At 36.2% G+C, this 21,741-nt stretch overlaps 1 protein-coding gene across 1 annotated transcript in view; it reads left to right on the top strand.

Moving 5' to 3' along the window:
* LOC144449733 (atrial natriuretic peptide receptor 2-like) overlaps positions 1–21,741 on the top strand; it is a 42,168-nt gene that overhangs the window by 2,730 nt on the left and 17,697 nt on the right. The window contains exons 2-4 of the mRNA XM_078140310.1: positions 15,027–15,133; positions 19,521–19,711; positions 20,929–21,039. Of these exons, the coding sequence (XP_077996436.1) occupies positions 15,027–15,133; positions 19,521–19,711; positions 20,929–21,039 (409 nt within the window). The remainder of the gene's footprint in view (positions 1–15,026; positions 15,134–19,520; positions 19,712–20,928; positions 21,040–21,741) is intronic.

Genomic DNA, 21,741 nt, shown 5'->3' with positions numbered 1-21,741 from the left:
ACCAGTGAAAACTATCATGAAACATGATGATCGAGAGATAAGAACTGAACTCATAATATTACTCGCTTGCTCATGTAAAAAAACCTCCAACTTCGCCATAGTCATATATAACATATCTAGCGTCAAAGTACAGTGTTTCATGTGAATTAATTATGTCCCTAATAGGTGGTCATTCACACTGCTATTAATCAGTAGACAATCTTATTAGTGCAAAACAATTACACGTATGATTGATAAAACCAGAACAGCATTGTCCAGACCATATGGAGAGTTAAATATGATCGCAAATGTAGCACTATCATCAAACAGTAATCAGTCAGCGTTTATGGCAGCACTGTCTACGAATTGGAGGGTTGTATACTCGACTTTAATAGGATAAAAGCAATGGAAACAGTGTTTTTGTTGTTCATGATTTGAGTGTCGCACAAAATGAAATCTCTTCACATTGGTATTATGGGTTGTATTTAAGTGGTATGTTTTCCACTTAGGTGTTATGGGTTGTATTTAAGTGGTATGTTTTCCACTTAGGTGTTATGGGTTGTATTTAAGTAGTATGTTTTAGAATGAGAGTAGTTGTAGGATCGAATATGGGATATTAATAATCATATTCAGTTTGGTTACACTTGACAACTTTTATTCCTGCCGTCAGTCGCCGTGAACATTGAAATCATTCAGAAATAGATTATCGAATATTTAAAGGGGTCATACGGGTGACAAATGGGTGTTTATTTGGGGTTGTAATTTGTAAATCAACGTTAACTCTACAGTGTTTTTCTACTTGAAAAAAAATGTGAAAAAGCATAGACCAGTCTGTGTCTGTAACTCAATTAATTGCAAAAAATCTACTATAATATTATCACGATGTTCAATATTAATTTATCTAGTTAGAAATACGGAATTGGTATGTTTTTTCGCTTCTTTTTTTCAAGTAGGAAAAGATGGCATAGTGTTTATCAATTAACGATATATACAACTGAATGTCTCTCGTAAGGTTGCCATGCACGTCGACCAAGTAGTAAAACTGTCTTCCTCTAGTGATTCTATTAATCCTAAGTTACTAGATGAGTTTTGCATTAGTAGGTGAAAAGGCTGTTACATAAAATCATTCTTTGCTGTTGCTAGTGTCATTTAAGTTACGGCGTACGTCATCAAGATGTACAAAACAACTAGCAAAGCGTAGATGTATACGCGTGCCATGTTGACTATTGCAAACAGTGGTAGCCATGATGTTTTTTAACATCTCAAAAGCTGTTCAGTATATCCTTATCCATTATAGCAAAAGATGTCAATAAAACTCAATATTGTAGGTGTGTTTCCACTCATGAGTAAAACAAACCAAAGTGAATCCCTGAGAAATTGAGGAATTCGATATTCTGAAAAAAGAGATACAACCAAAGCAAAATTGAGCGATCAATATTCTGAAAAGACTTCTAACAAAAACATAGGATTAGGTGGGTCAGGTTTAAAACCATAATTATCATATAACTATATTCTCGAGAATTGACAGAAAGTGCATAAAATGGCGCTGACTGTTAACTTCCAACTCACTCTTTAAAAGTTCAAAGGTTCTACTCAGGACAGTATAATTAGGTAAAGCTGACAATAGTATAGTGCTGAGTAGACATAATAATTTAGACAATAGCCTGAGGACCGAGGACTCTGAATGGAGTAGAGAAATGATGACTCGGCATATTTTGGCACACAACTTTGGAAACATAGTTAAATTTAACTAGTTTGTTGGTGGATCTTGTTCAAAATCTAATAAACTCTTCCAACATCTTTAATGAATGTATGTACAAAATTTCCACGAACATAGTAGTCTTTTTTATTGCGTATACACATGGATGGATGGACAGACGGACACAGAATCGCAATTCATCACATTATCGCTCTCCTTACGAGAGGTCAAAGTCCAATCTGTTATCCATACGGTACATATTTTAAACATTACATGTATATTGTCCCTCCACATTTCGCTACAATGTGATGCTATTCACAACTTATACTGCCCCTTTCACTGTAGTGCTCACTGGCTCTGTTTGGCACAATCACGCTGACACACAAGAAACTGCACATTCAAGGCCTTACTAGAAAGCAAGATCACAAATTCTTCATGCGTTTTCTCAAATAAAAGCAGACATGCGGGCGCCAATATTTTTATGTCTGTATTGTCGAACTTTTATTAGTTCATTTCCTTGAGACAACATGTCGCTGAAACTGTATTCATTAAATCTCTCTATCTTAAAGGGTGGTATGTACACTTTCTTATTGGTTTCTTCGCGCTTGTATGAAACAGAGGAAGTGAGCACTAACATGAAACGGGTGATACACACACTGGGTATGTTGGCCGTTTAAGATTTCCGTGTAATCTACATGTTGGCGTGAACAAGATACGAATAGCTGCATTAGTATAAAAAATTGAAAGAAAATTGCTGATAAAGAATGTATGCACATTATTTCTTGAGAGATCAATTCGCCATTCCGTCGCCGACCCTTGTGCGAACTGAAGGTCTGCTTCATTTGAATCGTAATTGATACTTAGATGTACGTGACAATATTCCATCAGTTTGACTGACCTTGATCGTGAATTTATTTAATTTAAAAAAATGTGTTGTAAGAGTTCACCGTGAATGACGAACCATGAAATGTGATTGAGCTTCCAGTGCAGATTTCTGAAGGAATAGGAGTCTGAGCAGGGTATATTTACAGTATGACGAGTGCAAAAAGCCTACTCTTTTATAATACTGTTTCCTATGTAATATTAAATTTCGGAATGTGATTTCCTTACATTCATTGATCACGTGGCTTTCAAAGGAGTAAGTTTGTTACGAATCGTTACTCGGATTTTCGCGCTTCCTCAGCGATCATCAGACGACTGATAAAATTGGGTTTGTTAAAGTCGATATGTATACACTTAAATGTTTGTGTGTGTGTGTATATATATATTGGGTAACAAGATTGTCGGACTAATCTATTCCTTATGAATGTTTACTTCTATATTAATTAAGTGGGATATCATCACCCAAGCAGCTGCTTACACAAATGAGACTAAACGTTGTAATCTCTGTTTAACGGAGAAACTATGTATGAAAAGAGCATGTTACTGAACAAAAAAATCTGAATTAGTAGGTATTCCCACGCCAACTGTAGAAGTAAACCTCTGTAAGGAATAATTTAGTCTGGCCATCGTGTTACCCAATACACACACACAAACTTAAGTCTAGTATAAACATCGACCTTAACAAACCCAATTTTATCCGTCGTCTGATGATCGCTGAGGAAGCGTGAAACTTCGAGTAACGACTCGTACAAGTCCTTACTCTTTTGAAATAAGGAGAGAGAGAGAGAGAGAGAGAGAGAGAGAGAGAGAGAGAGAGAGAGAGAGAGAGAGAATTACAGATAAAATATAAAAGTTTATCGATATTAACGAAACTTTTTTCTTTTACATGTACGAAGAATGTGGTGATTTTTACGGTTTAAAGTGAAAAACACAACTGTTACAGTACGCCGACCACTGAATTATGATTTCACGGACTTTATTTCAACCTTTAACAATGAGACAAAGTACAACAATACCTCATTACCCACCCACCATCTTAATTAAGTCGGTGATCCGGGAAAATATAAATCATATCTCGAGTAAAGCTGTAAACTTACTGCTTAAATGTCACTACATACAAGAGACGTACTGTGTTGATAGGTTTATTAGAAGAGTACACAAATGCAGCTGTACAGTACATTCTCTAATTGCCTTGATATGTGATATCTCTACCACAGGTAAATCAGCATTAAACCAGTAATTGGTAAAATTGCCCTACTTAATGAGGTAACTCATAGCAAAGAGTTCCCTATGTAACACGATAACTATGTATTTATATCGACTTCAAAGACACCATCTATAATATGTGATGCGTGTTTGAAATTCAGCCTTTATTATACTCTGTGTGTTTTTCACTTACAATATTACTTCCGATAATTAAACTCAACACCGGTGAAGCGACTTTGCAGTAATTATTATCACTTTCAATTGAAATACGATTTTCAGAGCTTAGGCGTGATGTGCATTCACCTTCACACAGTTCTTGCTTTGTTTGAGGTTGGCAATGTGATACAGTGTTCACAAGAGACTCTGTTTGCTTCGTGTCAGGGTACGGAAATCACACATACTCTTATTTCTCTAGTATTGAATTGCACACAGCATCCCCCGAAGAAATAGTTTTACATTTTAACGACATGTTTTTACCCGACACATTCGTGTTTCTGATACTTTAAGATGTTGAAATTGCTATTGTTATTATTATTACTACTACTACTACTACTGCTACTACTGTTGTTGTTGTTGTTGTTGTTGTTGTTGTTGTTGTTGTTGTTGTTGTTGTTATCGCTTTTGTTGTTGTTGATGTAAAAGCACAAAGTGAAGAATAACGTGTGTACAGTAAGTTTCTTTCTCATATCGCGTGAGTTTATGTTACATGCTTCACAACCACTATCCATTCTCTTTTGAAGTTGGCGTACATTTATATACATTGAATCATGATTTGACTTTAACCTGAAAACTAATTGAATCTTGGTATTTATAAGTCAAGAATGATGAGCCTCATATTGAAAGTATAAGTGGCGTTAACACCCTCTTTCAAAATACATTCATTGTGTATACTATATGTTGTTATTTGAAAACAAAAGTGATGGGGGGGGGGGGGAGGTCATACCCGCGACTAACTTTACGATGTTTAATCTAATAAGATATAGTCCAATGTTTATTGTGACATTTCCAATAACTATCCGAGCACAATGTCTCTGTGTGACTGCAAAATCAATGTCTCCTTATGACTACATATTAAATGTCTCTGTGTGACTTCAAATTCGTAACTAAAACATTTCAGTTCAGTTTCCATCTCAAATCAGAAACTCGGTCAACACTAAGGCTCGTAGCTAAATAGAGGCTAATAACTTGAGCGTGCTTACTGATATACCAGGTATACATATCATTTGTGTTAATATCCAGTATGAGTATCTACGACTTACAGATTTCGAATATGGCATCAGAGAGAAATACTTCAATTCGTGCGATTTGTGTTCATAAAACTTGGCAAATCCATCATATTAAAATATGCCCTAGGATGCTCCATCGTATTTACAAAATACCCTAGGATAGCATCATATGTTTTACGAATTCGATACGATTTACAATTTCCTTGACACACCTACACAGACTGGTGAATTTTCCATAAGGCCTTAAAAATGAATGTTTGGTTCCAGTTACCCGACCCCACCTAGCTTTTCACTGCCATTAGCTTTTTTACGTATTCGAGAAAAAAAATCGGAAAATTGTGAAATAGTGGATACGGAAACTGACATCAACTTAAAAAGACAAAATTAAACTGTTCGTCCAATCTGTAATGGTTGTACATCTGATAGGAAGAAAAAACAACAACATAGAGACCATTTGGAAAACAATTGAAAACATGAACAAGACGCTCACACAGAAAAAATGTATAATAAAATAAAATAAAAAATATATCTACCCCACCTATTCTAAAATTGTGCGTAATCTAAACCACAATTTTTTTATTAGGCCTAATATTAGTGATATCTGATTTTGAAATCTTGATTCCACATGAACGATAATTAGCTGAACACACGTAATACAAAAGAACAGAGACCTCACAATAGTGACGAATTTTATAATTACTTCAGAGTTTTTGTAGTTTTGACCCAGAAAATTACTGTGAGCGACGTACTGTATGAACATTACATCCACTCCATTACCTATAACCATTATTATTGGCGTTAAGACGTATATACTACATTTCAATTTGGAAGTGAAAAAATAACAAAACATAATTTCTTCCTGCATATGTGAAATACCTATCGTGTGGAGAGTAAAATTGGTACAGAAAAGGACAAACTAGGGACACACTGTAGTAAATAGATTGACACCTTAGTTAGATTATCTACATCTGAAATCAAGTGAAATGTAATGCACAAAGTCGTCAGTAAAACTATGATATACAAAAAAAAGAACAGAAAGTACAAAATAATTTCACAAAATGGGTTTTATTTTATTTTCAGTTTATTAATTTCTTGTTAGTGTATATGATATATTAACAGTTCTAAACAATGAACTATTCAGGCCTTCGCCAACTCTCAACAGTTAAAGGCAGCTATACTATTAAAAAAAAACAAGTTACAACAACAAACGGGTGCATTTATCAGATGGAACTCGGTGACTGATGCTAGTAATACCAAGTGGTGTAGCGTGCTCTATCTAAAAGGAGAAAATATAAGCATTTCATAATTACTTAGATCAATTGAGATGAATCCGAAACAGTTGAGAATTGTAACACTGTTCAATACTGACAGGTACGAATAGTGATAGCTTAGCTACACAAAGGTACCAGATGCTACTGGATTCGTTCAATACATCCTTCCATGACGGTATATAGTTAATTATTCCAGATTCTATTTTCTTTGCTCCCTGGAGCTAAATATCGAAGATCATTAAAAGAAAACCCATTTCATTTTTTCATATTTCTTTTTGACCATGGGGCAAATAAAATTAAAAGAATGATGATCAATATGACGCCGTTGCATTTGTGTAGAGTGAAACATGAACTGAATACCAAGGACACAGGATATAGTTAACCTGTACAGTCATACAAATACACTATACGTAACGGTCATTTTGTTGAATTATCTCGCTTTTTTATCATTTTTTAAATCTATCTATATAGGTAACACGGAGCCCAAGTTCTCATATTGTACTGATTTTTCCTTTGAAGGATAATATGTTTACAATTTCATCGCTAAAGAACTGATGATAATGGTGTCCAACATTGCGAAAATGATAATGGCGTTGAACGATACTTCGGAATTCAAAGGATTTCTTGCAGCTTATCAATCGTCATGAGTATGTGTGCGTTGCCGCTTTCGGCAAAATGTGAACAATAAAAAAAAACCTCGACAAGCAATTTCATGGCCGCTGAATTACAAGCCCTACACCACAGGATACTGAAAAAAATGTACCTGCATTTAAAAATGTCTCAAAGATGTTTTTCAAATTGCGTTTTTTAAAGTGTTTATTATAATGCTTACTATCGGGAGATGTAAACTTTCAAGGGTCAATGTAACTGTTACAATATATCTTTACTAAATACAATTTCCATGGCAAAATCATATTTCTGATAATTTTCACACCAGAAGTTTCATTTTAAAATGGCGAAGACTTTTTTTAAAAGTACAATGCTAACAATCTATTCAAGTAAATGCACTTTATTTTTTTAAGAATGGGGTTCTGTACTCCGTAGTATTTTAGACTGAATCAAGAAAGTCCAAATTGTGGGTGCCGGTCGTTTTAGTCACTGCTCCAGTTAATTGTGTGGAGCAAGGTTCCTTTTAGAATGTGGTTGGATTACACGATTGATTCTTTAAAACGTTGTCGAAATGTTCACCATTTTCAAAGCAGTACTACCAGGTGTGAAGGTGTTTGTCGTTTAGCATATTTTTATCTTCATTTCTATCCATATAAGTTTTGCAATTTTGTAACTGTTATTATTTTCATTTTTAGCTCATTAACGAACATGGAGACACAATGTCGTTTAAAATGACTAGATTATTACCATAAACGGGAAATATCTTAAATTCAGTATCTGAATATGCAATTTCATAAGATTCGCCACTTATTCGTTTTCGAATATATATATCATTACGGTTTTATTCATATATTTATTGCAATAGCTATTTTTCATTACAATTATGTATGTGAAAACTTTAAGCATACTGACTTCCGAATCAGATTTTGTACTTACATAAAATCAATGGTATATTACATCATGAAAATGGACATCACACTTGTTCAAACACGATGATGAAAGTGATGGTTACACAATACAGATGGTGGTTAACTTAACTGATAGTTATAGTAGCGTCATGATGGGCGAATGGTTAGAGTGGCCGGGTTTGAATAATTATGCAGGTTGCACGTCGCTGTCGTTTGTTTCTGAATGGCTAAAGTCCTTGGAGAAAATTTGAACCAGGTTGTGCCCCAGTCAACCCAGTTGTATAATTGGGGACCTGGTAGAGGTTGCAATGTGAATACTTTAATCCTATGTACTTATAAAGGCTGCAATAGACTGTATACTCCCCAGAGAGTTGGGGAAGTAAGGGGCAATTGTGTCGCTATAGATCCGTGCCAGGGGTAATACTATAGCAGTTGTAAAGTGCTTTGAGCTCAAAGTGGGAAAGCGCTATATAAAAACCAACATTATTAGTAGTCGTACAAGTCCAAGTGCATTTTGTGGTTGTTCGAGATTCGGTCAAGTTTAATAGGGGTTGGTGTCATTGAAATAGTAAATGATAATGCGGACAGTTTCATTCATGGTCAAAGAGTATGTGGACCCTTTGATTGCGACCATTGTGTATTCTAGCATTACACAGTGCAAGGGTATTACAGTATATACACATAGCATTACATGCATTACATTGTACCAGTGTATCACAGTATATACACAGTATTACATGCATTATATTATACAAGGATGTTACAGTATACATTACATTGTACAAGGGTATTGCAGTATATATGTATGCATGCATTACACAGTGCAAGGGTGTTTGATACAGTATATACACATACATGTATTACATTGTACCAGGGTATCGATTTTGAACAGTTCGTAACAGGAAATTACAACAACTCTTTCTTTTTTAGACCAGTTGTTGCTGAAGATATTGCAGAAGAATTACTGTCCCTTGACACAAACAAAGCGTCTGGTTACGATCTCACCCATCCCTTGTTGGCCAAGCATGCAGCTAATCACATTTCTAGTCCCCTTTCGCATATTATTAATATGTCACTTACCAAAGGAATGTTCCCCGAGGCACTTAAGTTTGCAAAAGTTACACCATTGTATAAGAAGGGGTCCCCTCTTAACGTTGGGAATTACAGACCTATTTCAGTACTACCCGTTTTCAGCAAAATTTTCGAAATTATCGTTAATAAGCAAATTGTTTCCTATTTAGACAAATTCAACATCCTATCAGATATTCAGTATGGTTTTCGCAAACGCTACAGCACTAAATTGGCCCTTGTCGACATTGTCGCAGAATTAACTAATACGATGGACAATGGAAATACAACCTTTGGAATATTTATCGATTTCAAGAAAGCTTTTGACACCATAAATCACGAAATTTTATTACGCAAGTTACATATCTATGGGATTAGGGGTGAATCGCTAAACTGGTTTCGTAGCTACCTTTATAAACGTCATCAATCCGTAATTGTTGGCGGGAAATCTTCAAGTCCACAGCAAATCCAGTGTGGCGTGCCTCAGGGATCAATTCTCGGCCCGACCCTTTTTCTCATTTATATCAATGATATTTGCAACTCCACCAACTATTTCAATTTCAGACTTTTCTCCGATGATACAAATTTATTTCGACCATTGTATTCCCCAAAACTTAACCTCAACACTATCAATGAAGAGTTCCAACATGTGATTAGATGGTGCATGGCTAACAAACTTACTATTAATGAAGGGAAAACCAATTTCATGTTGATTAAAACGCCACAGAGAAATATAACTTTGGAAGGTAATCTTTATGTTGGCAGTACGACGATAGAGCAAGTTTCATCTGCAAGTTACCTCGGTGTTTCTATTGATCCTTCTCTTTCTTGGAAATCTCACATAGAAAATATCATCAAAGTTGTTAACAAAAAAGTAGGAATTATTTCACGTTTACGTCACTTTGTTCCCAGATCGACCCTTATCATGATATATAATTCATTTATTTTACCACACTTTACATATTGTTTAGAGATTTGGGGCAATACTTACCAAACTCTTCTCGACCCAATATTCCGACTACAAAAGAAATTTGTCCGCTTGATAACATTCACTGATTTCAACGCACACTCTGAACCCCTTTTTAACCAACTTAATGTTCTAAATATATTTCAACTTAGTAAATTTTCCTCCTGTATTTTCGTGTATGATCTTAGAAATAATCGTTATCCTCACAACATAGAAAAGTATTTTGACCGTCCCATTCATACATATCAAAACCGTTCAGCCTCCAGTGGTAACTTTCGTCCACCATCGATAAAATTGACCATCACCCAACACAATTTCAAATATGCAGCGACAAAGCACTGGAACTCTTTACCAAGTCACCTAAAAATTAACATGTCCAGGCAACAGTTCAAAAATGAACTAAGAAATTATATTTTAAATTCTACACACCAACCTTAATTTATACTCTTTGGCGTTTTTACAACATTTCTGGTTTTTGCTTTATTTCTTCTCGTGTGTGTGTATGCGTATGTATGTATGCATGTGCGTGCGTGTGTGTGTATGAGTGTGCGTGAATGCGTGCTGTGTTTATTTTTGACTTAATTTTCTTCGTTGCGTCCATTTATGAATTTGAATTAATCTAAAATTGAATGTACGGGCCATGGACACGACTAGTTCTGCTGAACTATTTTCATGGTCCCCATTAGATAACACATGTATATTTCCATTTGTCCAATTTTTTTGAAAGTGTAATGTATTATTTATTTATTTATTTCTTGTTTTGTTTTTGTTATCTGATGAAATAAATTTCAATTCAATTCAATTCAATCACAGTATATACGTATACATTACGTTACATTGTGCAAAGATATCACGTATAAGTGAACTGCAAGATTATTTTATTTTGGTCAATGAGTGTAGAGAGCTGATAAACTGAGTCTTATACTCCTACTTTCCAATTGAATGTTCCTATAGATGGACTTTATGTCGAGATTTCATTGATTTGTATCGTATATATTCCATTTCCAAATCTAATGCATTTTAGGTGTCATACTATTCTTCAAGCAATGACTGACAACCTGTAAAAGTATATGATCTTGAAAAGCTACTTGTTGAATCACAAAAATAATGAACCTTGTTATGTTATTAACACCGGTTACTCTCACTATCAATTGTATGATGTTTAATATCCTAAAGTTTAACGTCGCAATTACCATAGATACAGCAGAGCATGTCCAAGCATGCGGTCTCATATGTTGTGTTGTCAAGATATCCCGTTTCTTGTGTGACAATGTTGAGCTAATGTAGTGCGTGGGTCTTTTTTTTGATTAGTTTCCGAGCTAGACATATTGCTAAGGATTCAAAGATTTGTATTTATACTTGAAATTTGTGTTTCAAATTCTACACCTGACTTGCCACTTCACTATTTTTTTTGGAATGCATAGTACGATAGACCATCCTTCTTCAACGTGTTTCCTAATATTTTCCTATTGTTCTAGACCCTTATCATATACCCAGTATCACTTCCAAGGCAGTTCAGTAGAGAGCACACGCAACTAACCAACTAACCCGTGAAATAATTTTCGGTATTGACAATTGGAGTACCTGTCGATATCCGTTCGCTCAGTGATTTAGCTTCAAGTTGTTAATTCCTTCACTATTTTACGGGTTTTTTCAAGAACAAAAAATATGTCGCTGCCAATTTATGTGATTCTATGATTCAAATGATATTTCAGTGCCATTACATGGGGCATATGATAAAACCTTTTACGTTATTACGATCATTACGGTTCGTTCAATCACAGATGTGTGTCAGCGATACGCACATGCTCATGACATACTTCAGTGTGTAGTATATACATTATGATGCTACGTCTTCAAGTTTACATAAAACGATTGCATTAAGGAAAGACAGCAAAATAGAATAAAGGCGCAGGAATTTATCCTGCCAACCCCTTTCTTGTTTCATTTAACAACAAATTCGCCAGTCAAAAAAATATGCTGATAACAAAATATAACTAAAATTTGATGACGTTCTCCCAATTCGATTTGGCCACAGACAAGGAAGTTGTCTGTCATTAAGCTTCCTTGAAAAGTAGTCAGCCTTTGGTGACGTAGGTTGTAGCGCTTGTCAGTATTTTGTTTGTTAGGTTTTTCTCAAATAATGGGGTAATAATGATGAAAACAGAATCGTGAGTTATGGATTAAATAAAAAAACAGCAGAGGCAATTTTCAATGAAAAATCAAAAATGCTATATACTATTGGTAACCTGTAAGTGTATCATGGGTTGCCGTAATTGGCTTTAGTACGCCCATAATCATTCTTTAGGCTTATTATTCTAGTTGCCAATAGTCCGGATAAAGGGACAGTATAGCTAGGATAATTATTTTGTATCTTGGTAATTAACTTTGGCCTTCTTAATGTCACGAAGAAATAATCTGACCCCCAGGCTAGCCACAAAGAGTTTAAAGATGAAGCCTTTAACAAAAATATTGTCTTGTGTTAACTAAGAAGTGTCCTTCGTCTTCATCTTTCTGTTAATGACTGCGTGCAGCTCTGATTGTATGAAAGTCCTTTGTTTTTAATTCATTGAGTTTGCAGACCCGTAGATTGTGACAGTTGCTATAACAACAAAGTCTCTTATAACTCATACTAGCGATAAACACAAGAGTTCAAGCATAGAAGGGTTGATATGAATCAAGATGCTGCTGCCTAGAGTTTACAAACATCGCTAATTAGGTACACTGAAAAGTAATTCCAACAAAAACCGTTACTAGGAGAATATATCTTGTCTTACGGTATTCCTGACAACCTATCAATGAAAGTAACAACAATATATAGCAAGTTAGAAAAAAAGAGTGGTTGTTGTGCTGATGCTGGCCGTGGAACACTTATGTTATTGGAGAAAATGAACAAGCAAAGAACTTCAGAATAATTATTTTTAAAAGTCCCCACATTTTTGTGGTTTTGTAGACGAGTGTTGCCAGCTAGCACTTCCATCTAATTAGAGGACTGATACTGTCCATTTTCCGAACACCCATAACGTGCTAAGCTTGTATCACGGAGAACTTTGAGTCAAAACGGAACATCTTAAATATGGAGGAGGAGATCAATTGTCAGACAGACAGACAGACAGACAGACAGACAGACAGACGGACAGAGGGAACTTTTTCAACTATAGAGTTAAGCAGCACCATATGGCAGTTAGTATCTACCATGCAAATAATATATACGAGGTAGCTGTAGGCTTCCGTACACAACCTCATAAAATGCTTATCACGACGACGCCAAGTGCATTTTGCAGTTCTTTTGAGGTATAAAAGAGTGACCCTTGATAAAACGAACGTAAGGTCGACCTTTATCGTTAGATACCATTTACTTATTAGCTACGTTCATTTTAGTGAATATACCCTGACATAATTATTGTATATATATCTGCAATATCAATGCTTATTTGGCCTAATTCTATATAATAATTGAAAACGCTAATGCAGTGCTGAGGGGCACTTTACAATAACCCAAATATCTCGCCTTCTCTAAGCCATATGGTAATGGCGTTCAATAATCTACACTCAAGATGTTGCAATGCATGACGATGCCAGTTGACCAACGGGTCACTAAAAGCTCTTCTCCTCACGTTCGCCCTTATGTGACTTCGGATATTCGAGAACGTCATGTGTATTGTTTTGTGATTCTTGAAATAAGTATCATCTCTACTGTTAGTATATGTTGTTTCCATGTGTAATAGAAAGATGCTGTGTTAGTTAAATGTGTAAGTAAAGCGCACTTTGCTAAAACATGGAGCGCAAAATATAACGCATTTGACACCCATAGACTTTACACTTTACCCAGTTCCTCATCGAAAAACTCATTTGTGATGGATCATGTTGCAGTTATTAAAACACCTCTGTAGCAGTTACAGTATCAGATGTGCGGGTATAATTTAAAGTAACCTGTGAGACTGACTTGAAGGGAATCTATGAGCCATCTATACTAGGAGAATGAAACCTGTCAAGATGATGAATAAAACGACAGCGGAGATATTGATATTGCAACTTTCTCTTCCTTTTTGTAGAACTGAAAGCTACACCCAAGTAATTCCGAAATTCATTCGTATCAAATTTCACTTTTAGAATGCTCATTCGTAGGGCTCATAGTACGTGCTGTTATGAGCGTCGGAGATGGGGGTTAGTGACCGAACACATTTAGACGTGACGGAAAATCTGAACACAGTGTCCATAAACAGAAGAAATCCCACAGGGAAGAAACTAAGCCTATAGAACTATAAGAGTTTTTAAAAATAGATGAATATATCGCAGGTACTTCATCAAAGGGCTTAAAGGTGTCAGAAATTAGGTTATTGTGTACAATAAGCAAACCTCCAAATATTTGTTTCACTATTTTTCATTCAACATTTCAACTCGGCATAATAAAAGTTAAACTAAAGACAAAACTGAAATAATAAACCCATTGATCTTTGTCTACTAATGATTTGAATAACCATAAATGGCTGCTACAAATAAAAATGCAAATCATTCATTATATCAGTTTAAAGGGTTTGTATTTAAGACATCATGTAACCTTTGCTGATCAAAACGTCGCAACTTTCTTTTCTGTGTTAAGAGGTTACACTGCTTGGGGCTGAAGAAAGTTGCATGTCTCTGGGTACTAAGTTAAAACGTGACTGCTGCCGCACAAATCCGTACCAATTATATCCTGTTCAATCTGATTTTTACGAAGTGAACATTTCTGTTTTTACCTATTGTGAAGTATCGTATTACATAGTATTTCTTTCAGAGATATTGTATTGTAGTGGTTCTGGTGCATGTAATATTTACTTATAATTTGAAGTAGAATTGTTGACTTGGATATCGATTATCGTTTATCATTTGTCAGTCCTATAAATCTTAAATAACTTATACGACCCCCACCCCCACCCCCACCCGCCCCCACAACAACAAGCCTATCGTAATACCAGAGTTACCACTTGCCGATATATATCGCCACAAATTGTTTTCATCGTCATGTGATTGGCATGTGATTCTCACGGGACGATGGCATGATTATCACATGATCGTCACTTTTTTGAAGAAGTCCCAAACCGTTAATTGAAAATCGTGAATTTTAAGTCTAGACCACCCCTAATTCCAAATCCCGATTATGAGTCACATTCTGGATCATTTGATAAGATATACTAACTATTGACGTTCGTTATTTATTCTCTTCCAAAGTGTGATTTGGCGTGATGGTTGTAATTCCAGAGAAGGTTTGTACGACGGTGTTGAGCTCTATTACACTGATGATGTTGATGTGATGTTTGGACCACCCTGCTCGTCAGGTGAGTAAACGTCGTGATAGATTTACAATATAAACAAGTTTGCCTGAAGCAGAATGTTGTCTGACTCTGCGGACATCTTACTCAACATAACATTTTATGGACTGCCTAGATACGTCTTGCCAACATTAATTGTAATTTGCTAGATTTTCTTTGCTTGAGCAAAGTTTGTTTAAAATCTCCATGTACAATTTTGTCCATTTTGCTCTACTGCAGACGTTTGTTAAACTGAAGAGAGAAATTTTTGACATGAATAATCTTACTTTGTCAGAAAGGTACAAAGTCAGGTGCTTCTTTTTATTAGCGTACAATTCTGTGTTTTCTTGTAAGTCCTGCTTGCAAGTGCTGTCATTTTCTGAGCAGATGATTATTCCAATGACGATTTAGCTCATGTTTTTTTTTCAACAAATGTTTTATACTGTGCATATTATATATAGGAATGTTGCTGCCCCCACAATCCTATGTATGGTTGAAGTAGATGATTGTAGCACGGTGTCTTGCATGAACGTTGCGGCCTGTCAAGAAAACGTGACGAAGTAAAATAATCATATAATATAGTGGCACAGTTTCTTCCTTGACTGTGAATAATAAGTCCTACAAAGAAAAATGTGATCTTTGTGGAGAGAGATGGAAGTTTTCACTCTCGGCACGATTTGCGAGATAAATGACGTAGCTGTTGACCGCCAGTGCACGTTTATCTGACAGTAAACATTTGCCGATTGAAATACTCATGCGTCATAAAAACCTGAAACCGTGTGTAGCTATATAACTACGTGGTTTCCTTGCACGTCATATGCAACCGAAACAACATTTCGAAGAATTGTCGTTCATGGACATGTTCATTCATTGTCATGAATACAATTTCTACTCACAGTAAGTGGCCTTTATTGAGCGCTCGGGCGCTTACACCATTGAGGTATAAGCCGAGAGGGCTTGAGCGATTTATGCCATCACATGAGCAGGGACATTCAGCGGAGGGACCAATCATAATTAAGACGCCTGGCATATCCTCGCATATTTCAAGTGTAATCTATCCCTATAGATAGCATGCACAGCTACTATAAAATATCTAAAATCATATTTCAATACTTTGCTTCATACACAAGTACATTTGTTTGCATGCAAGTTTTACCACATGTAACAGAAAACCACTCTTTCAGAATTTGTTTACCGCATGTCGCCATGTGTGATCGTCTCCTACTCACCAAATCGGTCATGTACAATACCATTCCCGAAACAAGCAAGTGTCACAAAACGTAACCGGTTTACACCGTCATAAGCTGAGTTAATGAATCAAGTCCTGTCACTGTCAAATATATTTGAAATGGAATAAGAAGCCTGTGGCAGTTAAACTATGACTCTGCTAAGGTAGCTTTCAGTAATTACAAAAGGGTGGAGACTGATCTGGGAATCGGGGGGGGGGGGGGGTCACTTTCTACAAATCGGTTCTTGGGGAGTTTTTGAAAATGGGATTAGGGGGTCACATTTTACTTTGACTCATTATGTTGTCTAAAGTTGCATTATTTTGTGATTTTTGCCATCCCACCGCTGCCACCGGTTCTACATCCCACTGATGCCACAACGGTTGGGGTTGGGCTTAGGCTTAGGCTTAGGGTTATCATACCATATCATACTATATAAACCAAATCGTTGTTGAAAGCTATTAAACCATGATGCTAGCTGGAATTTAGGATTCGATTTCCAAAAATATTTTTCCTCTGTGAGTAGAATTTTTATTCAAAATGCTTTGAAATTCAACAAATTTACTGGTCACAAAATCTAAAATATTACCCTCCGCTGGGAAAAAGACATTATCCATCACAAAAGATACGTGTGTAAGTGTGGCCCGTGAAATGACCTGTGCTGTCTCTGTTTCGTATCTAGCATCCAGCAGTGCATTTTACTAATAAATGCGACTGGCAGGTATAGTCAAACCTGGAACTTTATTCATTAACATCTGATGGATGTCTTGTCTACTATTGGCGATAAAATATCCTTTGGCAAAATAACGAGAGATTATTATTTTACCAATTACAATATATTAAGGATTATCAAAAGGTATAACTACTGTTACAGGTTCTTTCAAATGTCAGTCTTTCAACTCATGGCACCATTTCAGTTTTGAACATGCAAGACATTGATAGTGACTTTTTTATATTGATAGTAATCATTTGTAACTGGTTTTTTGCCGATTACTGACTGCAGGCACAATCCCGCTAGCCCAACTAACATCGCAGTGGAATTTGCCACATATAACATGGGTTTCAACAAGTCCTGATCTCGCGGACAAAACCCAATACACAACACTGGGGCGCACTTTGGGCGCATTCAGCAAAATGGGACCTTTGGTTTTGGACCTATTTCATCATTTTGGATGGAAAAGAGCAGTGAGTATACTTATTTAAATTACAATAAAACAAAACATATCTATTAAAATCCGCGAGCTAGTTTCAGTATACCTATAGTTTTCATTTTAGTTTTTTAGAATCCACTCTGAGGTCTGCGAAGCTGTTTAAAATAAACGATGTTGCCATGGTATCATGCAATCTGATTAAAAGATGATGTGGTGAAACGGCTCGATTTCATTATTTTGGCTTAATAAACAAATATTGTGTGGTTCTGGTTACCCTATCCCACCTACTTTTTCACTGCCAACCTTAAACATTTTTTTTACATATTCGAGAAAAAAAAATAAAATCGAGAAAATTGTGAAGTCTCGCCAGAAATAGTGGCTGCGGAGCTGACATCACCTTAAAAAGACAATATAACATTGTTGTTCCGATCTGTAATGGATGTACATCTGATGGGAAGAAGCTAATAACACAGAGACCATTTGGAAAACAACGGAAAACATAACTATCTTAATCAGACACTCACATATGAAAACAAAATTATTATATTAAAAAAATCAAAAAATCTACCTATTCCACCTATTCTAAAATTGGCTATCAGAAACACACATTTTTTTTTATTAAGCCTTACCTCGGTTTCCTTTTTCCTTCGATTATTGTCGTTTTTTCGTTTTGATTGTTCAGTGAGTGATCGCCGCTTTCCCATGAGAACATGCTGAGTGATTTGCTTAAACCAAAATTCTGGCTCAATTGAGTTTGATAAGTACGAAGTGTTATTTTTTATACATTGGCAGAGTTCTGCCAGACAGCAATTGAGTTTCATCTGTGAACACTAGATTAATGTTTACATTCGTACTGGTCCATGACCAGTTCTGGCCAAGCTTGGTCACGGACCCATCTGGTATCGATTACATAATTTGCAGGTAATCTTGTCGACTGACTCCTCCGCAGTATGTACATATGCTCTGAAATCTGTACACGAAAATCTGGTGGATGCTGGTGTAACAGTAGCAGATTACACGAAGTTCTCGCGTGACGTTACAGATGAAGAAATGATTGCAATTTTGACTAAAATCAAACTGTTAGGGAGAAGTAAGTTCTTTACATATCATTAAGTTCTATGCATCGATAACCATATACATTGTATCTGCCATTAATGGTGGCCATATTGCATTTCTGACTGGTTGCTTGCCATGACATGCATGGATGTGGATACCATCTATGTGCCAAGGCCGTTCTGCACATCCATGTACCATATCAGTGCTCTGCACACCATGTCCACAGTTGTGCTCATCCATGTACCAGCTATGTTGTACCCTGTAGCAGCTCTTTCGTTCAATTCAATCACTATTACTCACACAGCTGGTACATTCATATGGGAAATACCCCTGTTACAGCAGTGCACACATAGCTGGTACATGGTTGTGTGAAATACCCACGTTACAGCTATGTTCACATAGTTGGTACATGGCTGTAGGATGTTGTAAAAGCCTATGCTGTATTGATATTTTTCACATCCATGTTACATTGATGTTGGCATACCAGTTACACATCTGTCAAATCTAGGAATGTTACACCTAGAGTGATTGTCAGAGCTGTTAATGCAGGGATGGTTTACACATAGCTGGTACAGCCACTGTGGCTGCATAGGGCTTATACAGCTATATGCACAACCCTATCCTGGGTATGTCCTGACATATTTTTCACAGTCATGCAGCAGAGCTGTGGAAATGACACCCTGTAACGGGGCTGTGCAACACCTGACTGGAACATGGCTATGCTATTCTTCCCAGCACTTGGATGTGCACATCTAAGTGCGAGGATGTGCGAGGTTCCCTCTTTAGGTCATTCGTTTGTTCTTCGCTTGTTTGTCTTCTCAGTACGTGAATTAGATATGTTCACTTGTTCAATACGCTCATATACATATTACTGATGCCAAAAAATGAAAGCTTTTGTTGTATGCTGAATATTCGTGTGGTGCATGCCAATCAACGCCATACGGGTGTCAACCATGATGACGTAATGTTTTCTTGTTTCAGTCGTGGTATTTTGTTCCCGAGATGAAAACGAACGTCGATTTTTGCTTGTTGGTCATCGTCTTGGCATGATGAATGGAGACTATGTGTTTCTTATACCTTTGTTGATATCTACCTATCATGACACACAGCCTTGGAAAGCTAACGACGAGGAAGATGCACACGCCAGGGAGTCCTATGGAAGCGTCTTGCGGGTGAGTTTGAAGACAAGGACCTTTTGCATTTGTTGCTTTGTACGAATATTTACTTGAAGGGGAACGCCACTCCGGGAAGTAAAGGTATTTTCATAAACTTTCTGAAGAGTCATTTCATGATTTCACATCACATAATACATTTTTGCTCAGTTGCTAAGGAATAATTTGTTTCATCGCTGTTCTTTCAGTAGGACACTAATATTGCTTCATTGGTCTTCGCAAACGCATTAATATTTATTCGATGTACAATAGATGTTTATCTGAAGGAAATAAACTCTTAGAAGTCATGAATATTCAGTTTTCTTGAATAATATAGTGTTCGACCTGTGTGAAATCATAAAATGGATCTCAAGAACCCCAAAATTATATAAATATCTTTATTTCCTGGAATGGCCCTTCCCTGTAACTTCTAAACAAAGGGCATCTTTCTATTTAATGTCCCTGGTGATGCGGTTTTTTAAATAACTTGGTAGTGGTTGCATAGATAGATATAGCAATGGAAATGATGATGTCAGTTGTGTTGGGAGGGGGGGGGTTAAATTATATTAAATTACAAAAAAATCAAGCCCTACAAAATTATATTCTCACCACTATACTACACGCACTTAGATAACATACATTTACGCATTCTACCATCATTTCTTTCAATGTTAACATTTCATCTCTGTAGTGGGGGATCAAATCTACACAGCCAATTCTAGAGATATGGCCACCCTTTATAACTCCAATTCATCACTACCACTTAAACTTTCTGTCTCTATCATTCACTATCCGTAAGGGAAAGTTATATTATGCTAATGTCTGTCTGTCTGTCTGTCCGTCCGTCCGCCAGTCCGTTCGTCTGCCAGTCTGGCAATTAGACAATATAGTAGTTATACAGTCTTCAATGTAAATAGACAATACCTTAAGAATGCAATCTTCGAAGTTCATATGATACACGCATCGATGAAAACAAAGTGCGCATGTCCGATGATGTACTTTATAGTTTCTTGGTCTATTTGCATAACCAACAGTTGTAAGTAATTGTGCAAAAAGATTACTATGATTTGGTGCATACATTGATGACGTCCTCTTAATTCCTGACAATACATACTTCAAATTTCATACCATTGGCATATACATTGATGACAAGGAACAATCTTTACAGAAGGTATTCAGTTTACATCTGGTATTAAGTTGTAATCTTTTTTTTTTCATAATAATTGTATACCTGTCAGGTATGTTTTTCAAGTTTGTCAATGAATGAGACAGAAAACTTTCGTCAAGAAGTCATCGCTAGATCCAACGGCAACCCATTCAACATGACGGCGTTGCCACCAGATACTGAGGTATATCATTATGCAATTCTTTTTCATGTACATAACTTTTTGAGTGGCCTGTTCTAAGATCAGAAGTCCAGCTTTTACTCTGACGTTCTTACACTCGAGTGTTTAACTTCAGTTTTAGCAAGTTCTTGTTTGTATGTAGTTTTTGTAAGTGTATAGTATCAACTTGAAGTATGGTCATGTATAGCGTCGACAGTTTCAATTCCTTAGGCATACTCAAAGTCATATTGCTACACTTGTACATTATTCTGTACATTTACAGCAGGTGGTATGTTCGTCCTAAGGGCACTGCAATACAATTAGTTTTCAATGCTACAAACTACGAAATGCTTGTTATGTTTTAAGAAAGATATGTAGTAACAGTCATCGCCATAGAAACGCTTAGCATTTGCGAATTAAAGACACCCAACCTTCTAGTCAAAATGCTAGCCTTTGGGGTCTTATGCATCAATTTACTCTAAAGCAGACTGTCTGTTCAGTTGTTCTATGTTCTGTTTTAGAGTAAATTGTAGACTTTTGCCAGAAATGTGGTGATTTGAGACAAAAAGATTTCTGGACATAAAGCATTTGAATGATTGGACTAGCAATCTATTCTGAACAAAAACGCATGACAGGTATACGTCAGTCTCAGTCTGACTTGAACTGAACAGACAGTGTAGATGACAATGTTTCGAGATACAAATTTTCTTCAGAGTGTTCCGGCTT

The sequence above is a fragment of the Glandiceps talaboti genome, chromosome 18, assembly GCF_964340395.1.
Source record: "Glandiceps talaboti chromosome 18, keGlaTala1.1, whole genome shotgun sequence".
In the NCBI taxonomy this organism is placed as follows: Eukaryota; Metazoa; Hemichordata; class Enteropneusta; family Spengelidae; genus Glandiceps; species Glandiceps talaboti.
Note: the sequence above shows the minus strand (reverse complement) of the source record. Positions and strands in the feature narration are given on the sequence as shown.